Source organism: Primulina eburnea, chromosome 15 (assembly GCF_022965805.1).
Source record: "Primulina eburnea isolate SZY01 chromosome 15, ASM2296580v1, whole genome shotgun sequence".
Taxonomy (NCBI): Eukaryota; Viridiplantae; Streptophyta; class Magnoliopsida; order Lamiales; family Gesneriaceae; genus Primulina; species Primulina eburnea.
In genome coordinates, this window is record NC_133115.1 from 26,946,182 (window position 1) to 26,969,683 (window position 23,502).

The 23,502-nt window shown below is 33.7% G+C and overlaps 1 protein-coding gene and 1 long non-coding RNA gene across 4 annotated transcripts; one reads left to right on the plus strand and one right to left on the minus strand.

The window, feature by feature from the left end:
• Positions 1 to 7,573: 7,573 nt before the first annotated feature.
• Positions 7,574 to 19,151, minus strand: LOC140813849 (uncharacterized). Of its 2 annotated transcripts, none has more exons than XM_073172618.1 (6): positions 18,858 to 19,151; positions 18,657 to 18,770; positions 17,656 to 17,723; positions 17,281 to 17,459; positions 15,469 to 15,557; positions 7,574 to 7,815 (listed from the first exon to the last, which is right to left on the minus strand). In XM_073172618.1, exons 1-5 carry the CDS (start codon positions 19,037 to 19,039, stop codon positions 15,486 to 15,488), a joined length of 615 nt encoding a protein of 204 aa, XP_073028719.1. In that variant the 5' UTR covers positions 19,040 to 19,151; the 3' UTR covers positions 7,574 to 7,815; positions 15,469 to 15,485. The 2 variants fall into 2 exon arrangements, with proteins under 2 accessions (XP_073028719.1, XP_073028720.1); XM_073172619.1 differs by having other exon boundaries at positions 7,574 to 7,827; positions 15,445 to 15,557.
• Positions 10,634 to 15,116, plus strand: LOC140813850 (uncharacterized). 2 transcript variants are annotated; one of them, XR_012114018.1, is made up of 3 exons: positions 10,634 to 10,675; positions 12,551 to 12,772; positions 14,987 to 15,116. It is a non-coding gene; the product is annotated as an uncharacterized lncRNA (long non-coding RNA). The 2 variants fall into 2 exon arrangements; XR_012114017.1 differs by lacking the exon at positions 10,634 to 10,675 and having other exon boundaries at positions 11,675 to 12,772.
• Positions 19,152 to 23,502: the final 4,351 nt, after the last annotated feature.

The window sequence follows — 23,502 nt, forward strand, 5'->3', positions numbered from 1 at the left end:
AGCCATAAAACATCCCAGTTGGCTGGCTACCCCTTGGAAATCATAATGTTTAATAAACTAGCGTAAAATCGTCAAAACATTTGAAATAATCGTTCTATCGTTAAACCAATCAAGCGTATATATTTTTCATGCAAATTTAATCAAAACATGCATAATATTGTTTGAATGATGCGTCAAAAGATTTATAAATGTTCATTTGCGTTTTAGAACACTCGAATATGCGATCATCGGCATGAGATGCGAGGAAGAACGAACGGGTGACGAAGACTTCTTGTTTTCTTCCTTATAATTTTCAAATTTTAGTGTGTTGTGTTCGGCTGATAGGGGTGCCAAAAGACCTAGGTTTTCTATTTTATATATTTTAATTTGTATGATAATGGGCTTGAGTTTTGGTATTTCAAGTTTAGGAGCAATTGGGCCTACTCATCCTAGGTAAATTAGGCCTGCTAACACCTATTTAATTGAAAAATAAAAGTTTATAAAAATTAGTTTTAAAAAATAATGCATTTAATATTTTAAAATTCCCTCGTTTGCCCAAAATCGGCTTCCGGATACAATCGTGCTCGTCTCGTAAAATATTTTGAACTCTACCATTTTTAGAAAAATTTAAACATTTTTAATCATATTGAAGCCTTTTTTCTTGGTCGTCTCCAATCTCCTTTCCTCAGCATATTATCGAATATTCAGATAAAATCTACAATTATCATGGAAACATGTCATAGAATCATTTAATCATGCGATCATAGCTTTAATCATATAATATGCATCATGCAAATATTTAAAATTAATTATGCAAAGCAAATAAGTAAATTAAATCGTTTGCATGCACATGATATACGTAGGTTGACTTTTGGAAGTTACAAATCCTCCCCCTTTAAATAAAATTTCGTCCTCGAAATTAAGACTTACCGAATAATTCGGGATATCGACTCCGCATCTCTAACTGAACTGTGTAGTCAACTGGACGATCAGTTAAGACTGATCAGTTATACAACAACCAGTTAATCCTATCGGCTATGTCAATCAGTTTTGCTAACATAATTGATACCATCAGACTCGTTTCTAAAAGTTTAATGAATCTTTCTCAGTTGAGATCAAGTGTGCTTGTTGCGATTCTCATAGCGGATGTTCAATCATCTATGAGATCTTTTCTGTTTTTGAAGTCTAATACATCTAGGTTAAGCATAACCCCATAAGGATGTATATGTTCTAAAACAAATTTCTCATAGGGTGTTTGGTGTGAGGGAATTTGACTTCTCCTTGACCTTGTTACTGCTGGGTGTGATTCTCCACCAGCATGAAAGTCTGGTTGGGATTCTCTCATTTTTATAATATGAGATCTCACACTTTCTCTTGGTGGTTCCTAAGCAGATGACCGTGTTATTGTAAGGTCCAAAATTTAGACGACGTAATCTAACTGCATGCAAATCTAGGAAATATGAAAATAAGTCATTAATTGATTTAATTGCTTAATTGATTATGTGTCAAGCATGACTATATTTTAAATATGATTTAATTGTCATGATGCATAAAACTGTATTCAAGTTGCTATCGAAGAACGGAGACCGATGGCTGAAAAACGTAAAATGTTTTTATTAAATAATTGTTTTTAATTATTTAAAATATGGGTGTTGATTTCTCACATTTTTGAAAATAAGGAGTTTTTAGGTGATTTTATACGCCGTGACGTAAATTTTATCGATGTTAGTTTTTCAACAAAAATATGAATTTTTTGACAACCCAGCTAATAAATTCACAAACTTATTTTTACCATAACTATTTTAATATTCTAATTAAATCTTAATTAAGACTAATGGGCCTAAATTGTTGGCTTAATAGGCCTAAAGCCTTGTTAGTACTTTAATTAGTATATAATATACAAACACACCCTAAACCCTACACAAAAGCACACGCCTCACATCAGAAGTTTGCACCCCAAAATCTTCCAATTTCACGGCACACAACACACACACTTTGGTAGGAAGAAGTCGAAGCTTGCAAGCATTTTTTAGCCAAGGTCTCATCGTCATCGTTCTTCGCCGTCGTCAACGAATAATCGTGCGTTAAAAACGCAAAGGCATGCCTATTCTTTCCTTCAAAACATCATCACACCATATTATATTTTTTTATGCATGAAAAACATGGAAAACAAGTGTCACCTTTGTGTATTTTCGTTTTGTATGTCAGGTGAAGTTTCAAGCAAAGTTTTGATTTCCAAACTCATGTTTTTGTATGATTTAATGGCTGCCATGATATAGGTATTGATCAAGCATTTTTTTACATGATATTAGAGCCCTAGAACATCACCTAAACAACCACATGATCACGGGATTAATCTGAGGACTAAGCCACTGTCACGAGAGGCACAGGGCTTCGGTTTTTGTCCCTCACCGCTGGGCTTGGTGTTGGCTTGGTTCCAGGGCTAGACAGGGCCGTGGAAGGGTCAAGGGAAGAGTCCTAGCCATGCTAGGACTCGAGCTAAGTGGCTGGTAGGAGTCCTTGTTGGCAAGGACTCCTACCCGAGAACTGATAGAGTGGCGCGCAGGGTTTAGCGCTTGCTCGGGGACGTGGGGCTTGGCCTGGGTTTGAGTGAGTCCTTAGGGTCTTAAGTGAGTGCAAAACAGGTTGGTTCAGGGGTTGGCTCGCTGGTAGGGTCCTGGAAGCTAGAACAAGAGTCCTTGTGCATGTGGGGTTTCTCGGCCATACATGGGGATGGGGTTGGGGTTTCGGTTGTTCGATTTGGAGAGGTTTCTAAGGGATACAAGGGTCCAGTAGGGTGCTCTAATGGGTTATTCATAGTTTGGATCAACATGGTTCGGGGGCGACTCGAGAAAATCGAAAGATGGCTCGGGGTCGAAGTTTGAGGTCATATAAGGGTTTTCTAAAATGAAATAAATTGAAACACAGGTCACGGGGGGTTGAGTCATGGTTCATAAGGGCTAAAATAATATAAAAATACTAAGTTCTGAATTTAAGAATTTTATATTAAAGTTTGGGATTTTTCGGGATTAAAACGCCTTCAAAACGTCTAATTTCAAATTAATTAAAAAGCCTGGTTTTAAGCTAAATAAAATTATGAAAATTTTAATTTAAGCTTAAATAATTATTTGGGACATGTAAGAGTCAAAGAAATCAAGAAAAAGTCAAAAACGATATGTGAGGCCCGGGGCCGAAGAGGGCGGGGGGTGATCGCCGGTGCCATCAGTTGCACGGACAATGAGCGGCTCCTGGCAGGCTTCTAGGTGGAGGGAAAATGAATGAACCGACCCACATGAGAATGAGAGGGATTACGAGACTGTTCTATGTAATGGACTGTACAGTTGAAGATGACTTAAAAGATTTGATTGGTACTACTCATATCACGAAGGTGCATCTTCTTTTCGATAGATCATCACATAAGAACTCCAAAGTTAAGCGTGCTTGACTTGGGGTAATATTGGGATGGTTGACCTCTTGGGAAGTTTCCTACGATGCATGTGAGTGAGGACATAAGCACGCTGGAAAGACTCGTCTTGGTACAGTGATGACAGTCGTCAAATCTGGGGCGTTACACGATAAATGTCACGTCCAGGAATAAAACGGTCTTTTTACATTGTAAAATTAGAAAACGTAATGGAAGTGTCCTAAATGCTATTTTATATGCTAATATGATTATTTTCAATTATTATGGATTTTTATGAATTTTTATATGTTAAATCATGATTTTTAGATGTTCATGGATTTTTATGGATTAATAATTATTGGATATTTAAAATAAATTGTGCATGTTTGGTTTCAAAAATAAAAACCATACATATATGCATCTTTTTTATTAAGTAATGATGACATGTTGAAGGACGTGAAGGAATTGTGACTAATACGATGATATGTTGGAGATATCGTGAGGGTTATGGTCCTAGTGGGAGCCCGACAATCGTATTTCCTTGGATATGGATATGAACACGTTTACGATGATATGATAATACGTAAGGCCAGGGTCCAGTTGACCGGTGAGAGTGTTGCTGGTGTCCCCCGCCGTCCAGTACTGTGGTTACATGTAGATGGATTCATCGCCCAACACATATATGAACACGAAAGTCACAATCAACGATCTGAATTTAACAAAACACGAACATGAATATGGATATGTATATATTTATGATGATATGAAAATGTTTATGGTTCTACATATTTATGAAAATGTATAAGTTTAAAGTTTATGCATTATTATGAAATGTTATTTTAAGTACAAGTATTTTTCACTGTTATATGTGAACTGTATTAAGTATTACTTGTTATCAAGGATATGACGTGTTGAGTTTTTAGACTCACTAGGTGTGTATGATACAGTTGAGTTAGATGGAGGTCTTGATGGTTGGTCTGACTGGACTGAAGGTGCACATAACTCGAGGACAATCGCTTCTATTTTCCGCATTTAAGTTTATGATTTTAAGTTAAAGAATTTTACGACGCTTTTTTTACGCTTTTGAGAGGTTTAGTATGGGCTACACTTTTCAACATTTATTGTTTTTTAGGTTTGGTAAAACGTTTTACGACTTCATGTTTTGACTATTTCCTTTGGATTTTCAAATACTATTTGGATGTTTATTTTTAAAATAGTGCAAAAGTATTATATATGAGTATTATATATATATATATATATATATATTGGCCGAAATTTTGAAAGTTTTGCTTAAAAAATTCTAGTATTTTTTAAACAAAACGAAAAGCAGACGTTTCAGTTATGGTGGATGGTTCACCCCCAGTTGTGTTCATCTTTATATCTACAACCTTGGGATTTGCAAAAGATTCTACAAGTTCTTGGAGATTCTCGAGACCAACCATTTCTAACGTTGTCATCATATTAATTTCTTTTCTGAGACTGTTTTGATCAGAGTGATCATTTTTCTTCTTCATTTAAAGTTTTAGCATCACTTTGGCCTTCTCTGTTTGGTGTAATAAGGGTTCAGTACCAAAAGATGGTGGTAACCTTCCTTCTGAAGTCCTTTTACTATAACTTGGTTGATGTTCTAGATTTTGAAATCTTGTTTGAATATCCTTTAATATTCCAAGAATTTCATCCTGGTTTTCAAGATTTTCTCCGTATTTTTTAGTATATAATATAGCATATTGCCATAATTTTGTACCGTCTTTTGAATTTCTCTAAGATCTCCGAAAAGTTTAGAGGAATCCGATACTATTTCTAGGAACCTATTATTTTAAATCATAAGTTGACCTTAGGACGCAAGTTCTCCCTTGTTCTTGATATCTAACCTTATTTAGATCTTCCTGTTTCAGATATTCTAAAGTTTTGGAATAAATCCTGCGAATAATTAATCTTGAACCTGAGTTCAAATTCATGCTATTTTAGAAAATTCATCTCCTCAAACATTTAATTTCACTGTAATAATAAATTTATATGTTTGAAATATTTTACCTCGATTCTGATATCATTTAAGGTCCAATAAAATAAATCATTTTAATTTGCATATATAAGGGTATTTTTGTCTTTTTCATACTTTGGGAGTGGAAACAAAAAAAATCGTGTAGGAAGTTAGAATAAAGTTAGATTTGGGTTCGGAGATTTATTTCCAATTTACCCAGGTTTTTTTGAATTTTAATTTTTTATTATGAATTAGTCTATATTTATAAGGATTGATTTTAAGAAAAATAAAATAAGTAATCTCTCAAATTTTGCTAAATATCGATGTCAATCATAGTACGTGGTATTATACTATTTGTCAATGATTTATTTACATTAGCATAATAGTTTGAATGATATACAAACTTTTTGTTTCCTATTAATGTCCATCTTATTATTTGGTGTTTGTCAATGTCCAAATATATGTATTAATTTTTTTTTAATATTGGCTTAAAAAAAAGATGTGATCTGCCTTTGACAGTTGATAAGAGTAGTTCCTAAGAGTAAAAAAATGCAAAAATCGGTTTTGGATTAAAGATAAGGGTAGACATTAGTTCAATCTAGGGGTGAGAAATATTAATTTCAACTAAAATAACCGACCGAACTGAATTAATTTGAAAAATCGATTTGGTTATTTGGAATTTCGATTTTAGTTATTTAAAACATCGATTAGCTCGGTTTGATTTCAGGATTTAATATAAAACCTCAGTTCACCGAACACACAGAACTTTGATTGAAAAAAAAAGTTAATATATTATTAAATTCTTTAATAAAGTTTATTTTGATATACGTATAATAAATTTGTTATAAAATTTTATTGGACAATAGAACTAAATTTAAAAATATTTATTTTTAATAAATTAAACTTAAAATTATTTAATTCAATTTTAATATTGCATATTTTAATTAAAACTATATATATGTATGTATATGTATATATAAGTTTGTTAGTTTATTTATGGACCGAATTAATTAACAAATATATATATATATATATATATATATATATATATATATATATATATATATATATATATATATATATATATAAAAGTTTGGTTAGTTTAGTTATTGACCGAATTAATTAACAATTTTTTCGTAGCAAAGTTCATTCATTTTGTTTTGTCGAAAAAAGTTCCTTTAATTTGATTTCAGAAAATTTGGTTTACTCATATTAGTGTCTAACCCGAACGGAACCAATCTCCGGTATTTTTGAATCCTGGTACCGCCCATGATGCCGATGTTGGTTTCTGAGAATGACACAGTCATAAACGATGACATAACTGTTGGACTATTGTTGGACTAGTTGGACTTTTGTAGTATTGGGCTTGGTCCATTTGAATGAGAAATTGGACTAGCTTGTGGTTGGTAAGTGGGAAGTGTCCCACATAGGAAAAAGAACAAGGCATTGGTGAGCTTATATTGATTTACACTTTGTAGAGGTGTAAGATTGGTCAAGAGGCTCTCTCTTGCGCGCACAGGCGTAGGGGGGTGCAAATCATGGGCCCGATTTGCAGTAGAAAAAGGCTTGACTTGTGTGCAAGCGTACGTGCGCGTCGAATGTCGGACCGATCAAGGCAAAATTTCCCACCAAGGTTCACCTGGCTTTTGCTAATTTTCTTTTTCGAAATTTCAGTTATGAATGACCTTCCAGCTGCCTGACTCTTCATATGGCTCGCGTGACTGTTGGTGCTCCAGCTGGGTGACTGTTGGTGCTCCAGCTGGGCTGGCCTTTGGCTTTTCGGATGACAACAGTTACAGTCATATGGAACCGGAGTGAACCGGAGTGCCTATAAATAGAGGCAGCCTCAACCAACATAAACATCCAACACACTCTCCTGCATTCTGATAGAAGCTTTTCTTGTTCTGTTGTCTCGGCTGCTGCTGTTCCCACCGGTTGCTGTCTCCCCGTCGTTTCTCTGGATCGTGATAAAGTTCAGGTACTTTTTCAGTTCGCCGTGGTGGTGCCTTGTGCTACGATACTACTGGTTTTCCGTTGTATCCTGAGAAACAGACGTCCACGTTCATCCTCGCAGCACACACCGGAGGGGACGAATCTATTTTAAGGATACTGTATTTCATACAGGCCTCGATTTACTTTATTTTTGCACTGCCCTACTGTTTTGTTTATTGCGATACAAGTTCTCTTTTACGTGTACATTTACATTATGGTTAACAATAACATACAAACATCAGATTGAAAATGAATCTTTGCCAATGTAGTTTCCACAGCGCCATGATACGTAATAAATTATGCAAGACATCCCAATACATTGAAAATAAAATGGGAAGACAGTACAAACACTTCCAAAACGATAACATATATGGCTGATATTGACACAACCGGCCGGGATCTTATGATATCACACTCGACTGCTCCCGTAACTACCCTTAGGCTCGACACCCCGAACCGCCTGTTATATAATCCACACGCAAAGAAATAACACATGAGCGGTAATCATATGTACACATGAACTAATCGAATAAAAACGACCAAGAATTGTATCTGATGGATGACATATGAAAGCAAGGCAATATGTGCCATTAGGTATAATGGTAGACTTGAGCCTCCAGGGATACCATATGCCAATAAATGGTAACCGTGCGCAAGAACAACATGCTGAAGTAGTCGTGTCGTGCGCCAACACAATGAAGAAACATCTTATTTTGTGTTCGACGACGAATGCAATAACAACTTCATGTAGTTCATGTATACATAATCAGGTATAACATTCAACATTTATGGATACTAGTCGCATGTTACTTTTAAAAGAACAGACAGATACAGCAAGGTAGAACATTATACCTCAATAATGTTCAAATTATGTATCTATGATATAGTGAACATTATACCTCAATAATGTTCAAATTATGTATCTATGATATAGTCTACACGATGATTGCACTTACTTGTTTTGACATACTCGGTCACACTACAACTGTGCTCGATTTTCACGACTTAAAATCACATATAACTCAAGAAATAACCATTGATCCAAACTTACGAGTAACTAAACCAAGATTTAGCCAAACCATTCACTTCTTTTATGAAAATTGTGTATGATAGCTCTAGAAATGTTAGATTAGGTGTCTAACAAGCTAATTTATGGCTTAAGTTATATTAAAACTAATGTAAAATCGTCTTTATTTAATAATATTTTACGATTTTATCTAATTATGATATTTATTTTATCAGTATAATAATGTAAACTGCATACATAAAGGCCTTGGATATACTTTAATATTATGAAGTCAATTTCGCAAGTGGATCCTGAAATTCAACAAGTGTATACTGTATATTCTAAGTACATCCTTAGTCTATTTAGCCGCCTAAAACAAGGATAAATGTCACTCGATCTTGAGACTAACATCTGTTATGCAAACGTCATGATTCAATGATAAGGGCACGGAGATATCCATTCATACAGATGAGTGATCATAAGATAGATCACCGAACAACTCGAACTTTTCAAGTGGTTATCACTTATCAAGTGAAATAGTCCGTAGTTATGGTTGTACATCATTAGTCCTTCCTGGGACAACATCGAGGCTCTACGTACTAGCGTTGTACTTTGACTCGTGTTTACTGACTTCATCAGATCACCAGATGACGAGGTTGAGTGCAGTCCTGAATAATGTAGGAATCAATGCATTGTAGCCGGTGATTCAACGCTCACTTATGGGGTATGGATATCTTATGTGATCTGATAAGTTAATAGTGCAAAAAATCTCTAACCAGAGTAAGATACGTGCCTTAGGAAATATGTTTTTCTAGTTGCACATCCGATGTCACTATTATTACTCAAAGATACATCGCATCGTTATCGAATTTATTTGCAACTCTCGATATTCTGATAGCTGCAGATTCGATCGGGATATATGAGTAAGATATTGTATTGTACTATAACTATGATATATTGGTTCTTGTAGGTACTATCAGTGACACCTAGAAGACAATGAAGTGATGCTACTAGATGATCTTACAATGATCTGATGAGTCCAAATAAACTTAAGTTTTGACATTCTTATGATCAAGGGAGCTAAGAAACAAATGTTTTGAATCACCTGAGTTGAGTGAACCCACGTCTAACTGTATCTTTGAATCATTGAGTATCAGACAAGTATTGAATTATGTATTCCCGTGGAGATAATCAATTCAAGGAGTTGAATTTGATTACTGTAATTTGATAGAGATCAAACATATTGCTTTAAAATGAGTTTATAAATATGTTATATTATTGAAAGTCGTGGAAGTTAGCTTGACTACTAATTTTGTGAGAAGAGTGGAACTGTTTGTTTTAGTGAAAGAGTTCACAAAATAGGCAGCTGCCAAAAATGACTAGTGGAAAATTTTGGTCTTTGAAATTTTCACTTTTCATTATAATAACGAGATTTATACCCTCGTAACATTGGCACTGTCTGATCGTTGACTATGATCATGATGAATTCACAATTATTTAATATTAAAGTTATAATATACTAATTAAATATTAATTAATCAATTTGATTACTATGTAAAATTCCCTGAATCGTATAGTTTAATCCATGAAAATTAGAAATATGACAAATACATGTCATATTAAGATGATATACTTTTTCTCTCTGATCACAACTCTCAATATTCGGCCACCACCACTCGGAGGGTTGACTCGGCCGATCACCACCACGACAACCACTGTACGACGCCGCCGCACCGCCCTCTTTCGGCGATCTCGGTTCAATGCAAATTTCTTCTCAATCATCTGGTGCGAATTAGAAGAATTCAGTCTTCAATCGTGGACTTAATTTGGAAATTGCAGAACGGTGGTTAATCTAGTAGATCGTTCGTAGAGATTTATAAGAATGACTATCTTCTCCTGCTCATTGGTGGTGAGAAAACGATACTCCAACAAAACCGTATTTGAAAGACCATATTTACAATAGCCTAAAAGATAGTTGGGATTTTCAAAAGGCCTTGCATCAAAATGAAACTCACACGACTCAAGGAGCACAAATCCGAAGTTCTATAATCCATATGATAAGTTTTCGAAACCAGAGAAAGCTTTATAATAAAGCTGCTGTTGTAAATGGGTAAAAAGGGACGATGAAAGTATCTGTGGCCTGGTCTGTGCTAGTACGCTAATTAAAAAACATAAAAAGCAAAGCTCCACGGAGTTTGTAACGACAATGAGTTATCCTCAATCTTGAGCCTCGTTAACTTTTTCATACTCTTCATAGCCATTTTCACACCTATTTTCATACGTCATTAATCATAGCATTTTCACACCCCTTACGGTTTTTCAAAAACCGTCGCAAATTCAAAAGCGTCGCATCTTTCGAATTTCTTTAAAAAAAAATTGCAATCGGCGACGGTTTTTCAAAAACCGTCGCTAATTATTCGGCTATTTTCAAACGGCAGAATAATGCACCAACGGCTATATTCGAAATTAAATACTACATATACTATCTACTAAAATTTATTCACTATATATACTAACCAATTTCTACAAATTCATCCCACAACATTTATCTTGTCATATTTTTAAGCCAAATGGGTGACAATAGTCAAAACTCACAAAATCGACCTCGATTTGTTTCTCCACCACAATATCCAAATTGGCCGTTTGTTTCAAATTTCCAAGGTTATGAAAATCCTTCGAATCATCCAAATTACACCTCCCGAGCTCCGTATCCACCGCCTACACCTGAATATTGGCAAAGTATAGGCAACCCAGATTTCATGCCGCCTTATTTTTATGGATTACATAATCCACAATCCACCAATCGAGAACGAGCCGCCAACTCCTACGTTTGTCCCAGAGACTCAGTTCTCCGACCGTGAAACACGAGTTGATCTCGAAAATGTGCAAAATGCTGATGTAGATGTTGAGGGTACGAAGAAGCGAATAATATGGAAAAAGGAGGAAGACGAGCTACTAGCGAGATCGTATGTCACAATGAGTGATGACCCAGTCATCGGCAATGATCAGAAGGGGAATGATTTTTGGAGACGTGTTGCGGACTACTACAATAACAATCGTCCCGCTGGTTCATCTCGGAGAGCTTTAAACGTGATTCGATCTCATTGGCACAATACCGTCCAAAAAAAGGTAAATCGCTTCAACGCAAATTATAATGGTGTTTACAATACTTACCGAAGCGGCCATAGTGACGAAGACATATTGCGGTTTGCATATGAAAAATACCGTGATGAAAATAATGGAGTTGCATTTAATCTGGAGCATGTGTGGAGAATCATGAAAACACGTCCACTGTTCACTCCACAGTCCGATGAGCACTTTGTTGGTACAAAGAAAGCGAGAATCTCAGAGTCGGGGGCTAGCAACACCTCATCGAACAAAGATGCGAGTATTGATTTAGATATAAATGAAGAAGAGATTCGCCCAATTGGTCAAAAAGCCGCAAAAAGAAAAGGTAAAAACAAAGCAAAATCATCGATGGAGGATTTGACAACAAGATACGACAGTATGTTCGAAAGTTTTGCGCAGTATACAGACATAAAGAAGAACGAATCTGAATGGAAACAAAAAGAACTTGCAATAGAGGAGATGAAAGCAAAAGCGGCTTTGAACAAATCTGAAGCTAAAAAGAGCAAATATTTGCTTAAGGAATACGAAATCCTTTCGAAAGACACATCACAAATGACGCCGGAGCAGCTTATAGTTCATGAACATCTGTGTGACCAGATTAGAGAGAAATGGAATATGTAATTTTTTATTGATGTAATTCTCTTTTCAATTATCGTAATTCGTTTTCATTGTATTTTGTGGTATTTTTAAAGAGATTGTGTTGAATAATATTTCAAAAAAAAAAAAGATTCCAATTTTTTTTCGTTTCTTAATAATATTTTAATGAATATTGGAATGAAGTTATTTGTAAAATAATAATAGTACTTATTTTTAGTAATAGTTGTTGTAAAATTTTAAAAATATTAGAAAGATATTGAAATAATTAAAAATAAAAAATAAGTGAGTAAGTGGATAGTGGGACCCATAAATAATGAAAGTTGAAATTAAATGAATGTGGGTGTGTGTTAATAATGGGGAAGTGTTAATGTAATGAATATGTGGCTCGTGGACCCCATCATTTTTGATGAGATGGAGAGTTATTAACATGGATTAATTCCGACGGATGCGGATGCCCTAAAAGTGGTTCCTTTCACCTTCCGCTGCGCTCGAAATTAGAATATCCGGGATTAATTACCTAGATTCTTAGAGTATGAGCTCCCGTAAAGTACGAGTAATGACGTATGAGAAAGCACATGACGGTACGAGGCACAAGATTGAGGATAAGCCAATTGAGCTTGCACACCGTGCACACACGACAGCTCAGGTCACTAGGCACGAATCCGTGGATTGGAGAAACCAGTATGTAAGGGCATCCGCATCTGTCGGAATTAATCCATGTTAATAACTCTCCATCTCATCAAAAATGATGGAGTCCACGAGCCACATATTCATTACATTAACACTTCCCTATTATTAACACACACCTACATTCATTTATTTTCAACTTTCATTATTTATGGGTCCCACTGTCCACTTACTCATTTTTTTTTTATTTTTAATATTTCAATATCTTTCTAATATTTTTAAAATTTTACAACAAATATTACTAAAAATAAATAGTATTATTATTTTAAAAATAACTTAATTCCAATATTCATTAAAATATTATTAAGAAATAAAAAAAAAGTTGGACTATTTTATTTAAAATATTATTCAACACAATCTCTTTAAAAAAAACACAAAATACAAAGAAAATGAATTACGATAATTGAAAAGAGAATTACATCAATCGAAAATTACATATTCCATTTCTCTCTAATTTGGTCACACAGATGTTCATGAACTATAAGCTGCTCCGGCGTCATTTGTGAAGTGTCTTTCGAAAGGATTTCGTATTCCTTAAGCAAATATTTACTCTTTTTAGCTTCATATTTGTTCAAAGCCGCTTTTGCATTCATCTCCTCTATTGCAAGTTCTTTTTGTTTCCATTCAGATTCGTTCTTCTTTATGTCCGTATACTGAGTAAAACTTTCGAACAAACTGTCGTATCTGGTTGTCAAATCCTCCATCAATGATTTTGCTTTGTTTTTACCTTTTTCTTTTTGCGGCTTTTTGACCAATTGGACGAATCTCTTCTTCATTTATATCTAAATCAATACTCCCATCTTTGTTCGATGAGGTGTTGCTAGCCCCCGACTCTGAGATTCTCGCTTTCTTTGTACCAACCAAGTGATCATCGGACTGTGGAGTGAACAGTGGACGTGTTTTCATGATTCTCCACACATGCTCCAGATTAAATGCAACTCCATTATTTTCATCACGATATTTTTCATATGCAAACCGCAATATGTCTTCATCACTATGGCCGCTTCGATAAGTATTGTAAACACTATTATAATTTACGTTGAAGCGATTTACCTTTTTTTGGACGGTATTGTGCCAATGAGATCGAATCACGTTTAAAGCTCTCCGAGATGAACCAGGGGGACGATTGTCATTGTAGTAGTCCGCAACACGTCTCCAGAAATCATTCCCCTTCTGATCATTGCCGATGACTGGGTCATCACTCATTGTGACATACGATCTCGCTAGTAGCTCGTCTTCCTCCTTTTTCCATATTATTCGCTTCTTCGTACCCTCAACATCTACATCAGCATTTTGCACATTTTCGAGATCAACTCGTGTTTCACGGTCAGACAACTGAGTCTCTGGGACAAACGTAGGAGTTGGCGGCTCGTTTTCGATTGGCATATTGGTGGATTGTGGATTATATAATCCATAAAAATAAGGCGGCATGAAATCTGGGTTGCCTATACTTTGCCAATATTCAGGTGTAGGCGGTGGATACGGAGCTCGGGAGGTGTAATTTGGATGATTCGAAGGATTTTCATAACCTTGGAAATTTGAAACAAACGGCCAATTTGGAAATTGTGGTGGATATTGTGTAGAAGAAACAAATCGAGGTCGATTTTGTGAGTTCTGACTATTGTCACCCATTTGGCTTAAAAATATGAAAAGATAAATGTTGTGGGATGAATTTGTAGAAATTGATTAGTATATATAGTGAGTAATTTCGAATATAGCCGTTGGTGCATAATTTTGCCGCTTGAAAATAGCCGTTGGTGATAATTAGCGCGACGGGTGTTAAAAAACCGTCGCAAATAGCGACTTTTTTAAAAAAAAAACCGACGCTTTTCACTTTGCGACGCTTTACGAAAAACCGTAGCAAATTTGCGATGGTTTACGAAAAACCGTCGCAAATTTCGAAATAACGCCGTTCGTTCTGATGAATTTCTTGGCTGCCATGTCAGCCAAGATTATTAATTCTTGCGCCCACATTGGTGGGCGAAAATTAATGGTGTTATTAACACCCATTAACCAACCAATGTGGGTGCCCTAATATAATGAAAGTTGAAATTAAATGAATGTGGGTGTGTGTTAATAATGGGGAAATGTTAATGTAATGAATATGTGGCTCGTGGACCCCATCATTTTTGATGAGATGGAGAGTTATTAACATGGATTAATTCCGACGGATGCGGATGCCCTTAACCAACCAATGTGGGTGTCCTAAGAGATGAAATTCATGCGAATGCATGTCCGAGGCCACATGGGCTGGACATGGATTCGTGGCCCTACAAGATTTTATTTTTAGAATTCTGAAAATGTTTCTAGTAAATTAAGGGTTTAAAATGGAAAATTTTTGGGGCATCAGACACCAAAATATAATCATCAATAAAATATATGAAACATTCTATATTATATCCGGAGTATTTCTCTTCCTGTAATCCCTTATATCATCGATATATATATCAACTTCTATAAAATGTGATTGACCCACGTGATATAATGACATTGGACTAAATTAGAAACAATGTCGATGGAACATATACTAACCCAAATATAACAATCAATAACACACTAATTTGACTGAAGATTTGTGACCCATCTGTCACCAAATCTCCCCTACCCCAACTCAAAAAAATTAGCACCCCAATTTGCCAATCGAATTAAATCAAGAAAAATCGATTTAACCTTAATTAAAACTGTAATTCTAACCTTGTTTTTTTTTTTGTTCATGCTTTCTCAGCGCCTTTAATTTGCTGCTTGTTGAGGTATGATTCCAACTTCTCGTCAATTTCTTCCACCTGAATGCACAACATCCGAAACTTAATCCCATTTCATTAAATTGTCAAATAATTATCAATACTAATATTTAAATTTAAACAAAATAATATTTTATTTTTGTATATATTTAAATTTAAACAAAATAATATTTTATTTTTGTCGAGGTGAAATAGAAATGAATAAATCCTAATTGCAGAAAATAAATAAATCTTAGCATCGAAAGTAAATAAAAAATTGGTGGCAGATCATAAATAAAATGTTAATTGTAGTAAATAAAACAACTAAACAACACCAATAAACCAAAAAAAGCAATGGTGTATTAATTTATCACTAATAGGCCACTTGCTATTTTTCTTTTTCAAAAAATAAATTTATTACTAATAGGCCACTTGCTATTTTTTTTTTAAAAAAAACACACTGACATATGTTTTATTATTCTATAATAATATATTACGAAGGCCACTTGCTATTTTTCTTTTTTTAAAAAATAAATTTATTACTAACAGGCCACTTGCTATTTTTTTTAAAAAAAACACAAGGTGTGTTATTTATTATTCTATAATAATATATTACGAACTATATCAAAGTTGAGGATACTAGACCGACAAAACTTGGTCTATGGTAAGGCCCCAAGTGTTCTACAATATTTCCTCCACTCTACATAAATAATTTTTATGAATTGCAATAATTTTTATGTTGCACAAAATAATTACTGATAATCATAAAAAAATGTAAAATATCATAAATATGATAAATGGTTTTAAATAAGATTTATATCTGATTTTTCAAATTCGATTTTGAGGTTTATATACAAAGAATAGCATATAAAAATATCATAAATCCGATCAAATATTAGGTGCTAATATTTGAAAAGAATATAAAAGAATTCGTGCCCCACCCTTCGAAAAGGGCAGGAGGTACGTAGTCGTAGACGAGCACGTGCAAATGTGTGCGAACCACTTCCCATATTTATTATTGGTATGAATTATTAAGTCCTCGCGGTCCCCACTTGCTTATCATCAAAATTATGATCGCCACCAAACCTCCATCCAACACATTTATAGCTATTTTTTCATGCTATTTTTATTATTAAATTATATATATATATATATATATATATATATATATATATATATATATATATATATCTATATATATATATATCTACGTACCAATCGTATACATTTATGTAAGTCTCGATTAGATGACATTTATCTATTAGATGTGATGAAACATCGTAAAATTATGCATTCAAAATGTTAATGACACATCATCGGTGCTCATATATATCAAAATTAATAATATATATATACACATAAGTACCGTTTGGTTCGTGATAAGATATATGATTGGTGATTTGATTGAAATTAATAATATATATATACATATAAGTACCGTTTGGTTCGTGATAAGATATATGATTGGTGATTTGATTGGTGTGAAATAAATGATTGGTAGATGGATTAATAATATGGTGCATCAAACATAAAATAAAATCGGATAAAAATATATATATAATGACGTGAACCAAACGGTACTTATGAGCATAAATGAAGTGACAGAATGGGATGTGATTAAACATGGAAAAATTGTACATAAATGACACATAACAGCGCTCACATAAGTGTGCAGAATATGTAACATATCGAATATATATATATATATATATATATATATATATATATATACACGAACTGAATCCATGTTATGAAATAGATAAAATATTGGCATGAATATACTAACCTTGTCCATTATGTTTTGGACCTTTTGAGCATCCTTTACGGTTTCCTCAGCCAAATCTTCCACCATATTAACCATTTGCTTGAGTCTGCCGTCGGGGAGCGCCGCCTCGATTTCTTCGGTGGCCTTGTCCACCGATTCAGCTATTTTTTCGACCGTGTGCGCCACCACTTCAACCTCCTCTGCCCGAGTTCATATCATTTCAGTAACATTAATAAACTATGTTTAAATTGGATTCCAAGAAACATCTGATTGGAAATACAATCAATATTCTTTTAATACGAGTATTCATATTATTATTTATAAATTTATTATTTTTATTGATTTTTATTGATATTAATTGAGATGTAAATTTTTTTTTGGATTCAGGATACTTACTTGTCACTGTCATTATTCTTTGTAACACTAAAGGTACTGTTACAGCCAATCCAGCAATTGCAGCCCACCTACCAATGTTATTTACTCCAAGAAATTAGCAAGTGCAATTAAATAAAATGGTTTTTTTTTTAAAAATAATTATAATATAGTAAAAAAATATTTTTTCAAAAAAAAAATCCATCCAAAGAAACCCTACAAAATATAATATTTTTTAAAGTTAATATTTATAGATCTAATTAATAGCTGGCCAAATTTATAAACTTTTGGAAGAGTCGAAAAGTTGAGAATTACAAAAAATGTATTAAATTAAGATTAGAGATCCAAAAACATATTTTAAAAAATAATAATTTATAGAAAATACTAAAAATATTAAACATTAACTTGTTTTTATATTACAATTTCTTCATGGGATCTTGAAGAATTAAAAAAATCATCCCAGTTCCATGTTTAACTAAGCCTAAAGATCAAAAGTAAATGATTAATATTTATAGATCTAATTAATAGCTGGCAAAATTAATATCAACTTTAAAAAATATCATATTTTGTAGGGTTTCTTTGGATGGATTTTTTTTAAAAAAATATTTTTTTACTATATTATAATTATTTAAAAAAAAACATTTTATTTAATTAGCAAGTCGAAAAGTTGAGAATTACAAAAAATGTATTAAATTAAGATTAGAGATCCAAAAACATATTTTTTTAAAAAATAATAATTTATAGAAAATATTAAACATTAATTTGTTTTTATATTACAATTTCTTCATGGGATCTTGAAAATTTTAAAAATCATCCCAGTTCCATGTTTGACTAAGCCAAAAAATCAAAAGCAAAAGATTATTTTTTTAAAAAAAATAATAAGAAAATAAAGTGAGGCAAAGGCTATATATTTGTTATAATTTTTGTTTATGTTTACAGAAAAATATAATTAAGCATTACAAATTATTTTATATATATTAAAAAATAATTTATGTAAATCTTATCCCAAAGTTTAGCTTAATCACCATGGATTGTCCGCAGAAAGCGAGAATCCCGGAATGGCAGGAAGCGAGAAAGTAGACATCAGATCCGTCGTAGCAGCCACCGTCTCAGGATCGGCGCTCTTGACTACAAAATCCCTGCAACCAAAAAAACAAGAAAAATAATCATTATACAACTTCATGATTAAGTTTCAGACTTCATCTGTAGTTGAATCCAAGCTGAACCTCTTCGATCCATTCTTTCTTCTTCTTCCTACGGAAGTTCCTGCCGCTTTTTTGTATTGCGAAACATGAGCCGATGCTGCTGTTAATTGGGTCGAAGGTGGGTTGTTAATGGAGAGGAACCTCTGATCTTTGTCGGAAGAGACAGCAAAGTTGATGCAACTGCAAGAAAGGGTCGCGGCCATGGATTGATCTCTTCTTTTGAGTGTCTAGTGTCGGATCTGCGAATTTGACTCGATCTGGGCAGGTTTTTGCGATGAATGATTTCAAAGACATTTGGTGGAGTAATAATAAATAAATAAAATGGCAGTCAACAATGCAAATTTCTCTTTTTTTTTTCCTTAGAGAATTCACGTCCACTCAAAAAACGTGGGTTTACGTACAACATATATGTATTAATATCTATATCAAATTACCTTCGTTTTAAACATTTATTATTTGTGGATCAATTTATTCAAACTCCCTTTATATGATTGATGGATAATTCAGTAGTGCATCTAAATAACATCTATATATAATACACTCTCTTTCATGATTGATGAATAATCCAGTTCTGTCTCGCCAAAAATAATGGAGAAATATTGAACGAAAGAAAAATAGTACAAAAATAAATATTCTACCGGACTTCAATCACCTAAAATTCTTTAATTGATGTATCTTTATTTATACACCAATTTTTTGAATATCGAAATTAGCAATGCTTTTGTAAATAAATCAACTACATTTTAGTAGAAAGAATTTTTTGGGCATCGATATCATATTTCTCTTGGAATCTATGTGCATTGAAAAACTTTGGATAAATATGTTTTGCTCTATCATTTTTAATATATCCTCCTTTCAGTTGTGCAATAGACAACATAATCTTCGAATATCGTCGTCTGGATAAATTTAGTTATAGTCCACACGATTCTTGAAGAAGTTGCATCATGAATCTAAACTATATATATTTTCGACTTGCTTCATGCATTGTAATGATTACAAGATGTCATTGTTAAATCGTGTATCGCTGATTTCCATGTTATAGAAGTGCTTCAGCGTATAAACACATAACCTGTTTGAGATCTAACTTTATGTTGATTTGAAAGGTAGTGTGCATATGCAAATCTTACTAAAGATGAATTTCATTTTGACGAATAGAACAATCTCATGTATGTTGTTATGAAGGTATCTAAATACATGTTTTACTCCATTCCAATGTCTTCGGGTTGTAGAGGAACTATATCTTGTTAGAAGGTTGACTAAAAATGATATATTCGGTCAAGTGTAATTTGAATGATATGATGATAATACACCAATTGTATTAAGATATGATACTTCAGAACCAATGATATTTACTTCATATTTAAGAGTAAGAAAATTATATTTCTTAGTATCAAGTGATCAAATAACTATTGGTGATGCTTATGGAGACCCAACTTTTTTTTTTGTCAATTCAGCAGCAAAATTAAAAATTGGGCAAGACAATATTCAGCAATGTTGGTGATGCATGATGGAGCAATTTCAGACTTGTAACAACTGAATTAAAGGCTGATTATGGCCTTGATGGTGGATGCCATTTTTAGCTCCCTTTCCCACTTAATATATGTCTCTCAATTATGAGGTAGAGTAAAACCAAAGCACTCAAGAACTCTATATTCTCGAGCAACTACAAGCCAGATTTTTGAAGCTTTGTATCACCATTTTATAAGCCAGGTTTTTGAAGCTTTGTATCATCATTTTTTTCCCGAGCGACATTCTGTCCAAATTTCCAAAAAGTTCTTCACGTTTTAGTCCAAAAAACAGTAAATTGACTTATCCTTTTAAATTATATATGTACGTGTTTGAAAATATGTGTCATGGTATATTCTTTCGATTCGATATATGATTCATTTGCTTCGATTGAATTTGATATGATTGTTATATTTGAAAGCATGTTTGAAATTTGTTATGGCACTGTTATGATTTGTATTTGAAATAAAAAATTATTTTTTTATATTTGATAACTTTTGTTATGGCCATGATACGGTGAGATATAATAATCATTAACATGGCATCACTTCTTAGAAGATTAATAATTAGGGGTTGATTAATTAATCATGGAAAATAATATGATTTTAGAGTCATTTGTTTCATTGTGTTTTATTTTAACATGCTTATCTTTCTAATTGTATAAATATATATGTACCTTTATTTGTCGTGATCAATCGGCCTCCACCTATTGAGTATTTCACAAAATACTCACCTTATACTCTACCTCTCACAGATAAGGACGAAGAACAACTAGACAATGATGAACAAGAGAGGTTCTGGGGCTACTGATCAATCCCAAAGTTCTAAATTTTTTTCTTCTTTTGTTTTATGTAATTATCTTCCGCACATTTCGTTTTCGTATCATAGTACATACAATATTTATTATATGAAAAAACTGGTTTGGTTGTATACTGTACTGTGATAATTATTATTTCAATGTTAAGTTGTAAAAAAATTCCGATGCCAACACGCTTTGGTCTCCCGACGTGATATTTAAGTGATATCATAGCTGAACAAAATTATTTCAAGAACAGAAGGAACAACACTCGCGCGCTATATTTGTAGTACAACAGCGTTGTCGATGTACTATTATACCAAAATCTACACATAAGATAGAGTGCACCCGTGCCCAAGTTTCAGCACCCACGATCGGTTCATGCCTTTGTACACATGATCAGATTGAACAACATACTCGTGCTCACTTTTCAATGCAACCGCGCTAGGTCTGTGCAAATTCAGACACATGAACAGATTGCACAGCACACTCGCACCCACTTTTCAATGCACCCATTCTTGAGCCGTGTAATCCCACACTGAATACCAAAAGACTCATCGCACTCACGCTCGACGATAAAAAATAATAATTTTGTTTCGTACATAACGCATAGCGCACCTGTGCTGGATTCTCAGTTCACCCATGCTCGATTTTTTCCATTTTTGGAAATTTTCGTATGATTCTTAACTTTGTTTAGAAAACAAATCTTGTTCCATAAAATTTCAATAAACGTCATGACATAGGCTTATATATATATATATATATATATATATATATCAAAATTTCCAAACTTTCTATCTTTGGAAAATTTCTCGAAAAATCGCATTCTACTTATTATTTTTTCTGGAATTGCCTATTTTTATACTTATCATAGAAATTTGTATACTTATATAGAAAATTGCCGAAATACCTCACCGTAACAAACAGAACCCGAAATATGGAAATCACAAATACAACAACAATGACAACAATGAGGATGAGCCGCCACCACCACCACTACCACCACTACCACCACCACTACCACCACTAGGGTTTAGTCTTAAAACAAACGGAATTTATGGCTGCACCCACTAAAATGGCAATAAAATTGCAATGATTTTTGAACCCTAACACCAATCAAACACCACCACCACCACTTCTGCTATCGAGTGGAATCAGTTACCATTACGAATTTTGATGTGATTATAGGGATGTATTGGTCAGCTAAGAAAAATGCATTGATGGATTTCTGGCATAATAATGTCCAACTTCGAACCCTGGACCAAGTAGAAATCATTAGAATGGCAAGGCCAAGGAAAAAAATCCTTCTTTTCTGCTTCCCAGACTTGGAAAGCCATGAAGTCTGATGAAGAAGTATATCCAACAATGGTGAGCGAAGTAAAGGAAGGAGTCGAGCTAAAGCTAGAAGATATTCCAATGGTACGAGAAGTTTCGGACGTTTTTGCAGAAGAGTAACTGGAATGACCCTAGACCACGAAAGAATTCGAGATTAAATTGGTAACTTGTGTTGCACCAATATCAAAAGCACTCTACCGAATGGCTTTGACAGAACTCAAGGAGCTAAAAAATTACTCCAAGAGCTGTTAGACAAGAATAAAATCAGACCAAGTGCCTCCTTTTAGGGAGCTCAAATATGATTTATAAAGAAAAAAGATAAAAATATGAAATTTTGTATCAGTTACAAAAAACTCAATAAGATCAAAATCAAGAAAAATTATCATTATTCCAAGGATAGATGACCCTTTCGATCAACTCAAAGAAGCTACAGTGTTGCAGATATCCCTAAAGTTGTTGCAATGATAGTTTTTTTTTACTTAAATGGGCTAGAATTGTTTGATAAAGGAAAGTTTAACCAGTCTCTCCTGGACCATCAATGAAGAAAATATTTGATTGTTTCACATGATACTTTCTATTATAGAATCAAAATCCATCCTTTGATGAGCATTTAAACCATCAATAGATCTCTAGGGGAAACTCGACACTAATTGACGGTAAATCAAAATCGTCCATTTTCATTTTGTACTGTTGCTCGTATCTCAAGAGTAAATTTATTTGTGATGAATAAACTACTTGTTGAAGATGATCTACCATAATCTTGATGTTAAAAATATATAGATGGACAAACCAAAATGTATACTAAAACCAGCGAGGTAGTATAGTGAACAAACAGTAGGATAACGGTTAAAATAAAGCAAACTGAGGCCTGTATGAAATACAATGTCCTTAAAATAGATCAGTCCCCTGCGGGATGTGCTTCGAGGATGAACTTGAACGTCTGTTTCCCAGGATACAACGGAACAACCAGCAGTACCCTAGCACGAGGTACCACTGCGGCGAAGTGAAATGTACCTGAACTTTATCACG

What these genes read in the sequence shown, in the direction of transcription:
- LOC140813849 (XM_073172618.1), bottom strand. Translation starts at nt 19,039, where the DNA reads ATGGCCGCGACCCTTTCTTGCAGTTGCATCAACTTTGCTGTCTCTTCC. An exon ending in AGAAAGAATGGATCGAAGAG is followed by an intron (nt 18,771 to 18,857) that starts GTTCAGCTTGGA and finishes TTTTGGTTGCAG; the next exon opens with GGATTTTGTAGTCAAGAGCG. An exon ending in TCCAAAACATAATGGACAAG is followed by an intron (nt 15,558 to 17,280) that starts GTTAGTATATTC and finishes TTGTGCATTCAG; the next exon opens with GTGGAAGAAATTGACGAGAA.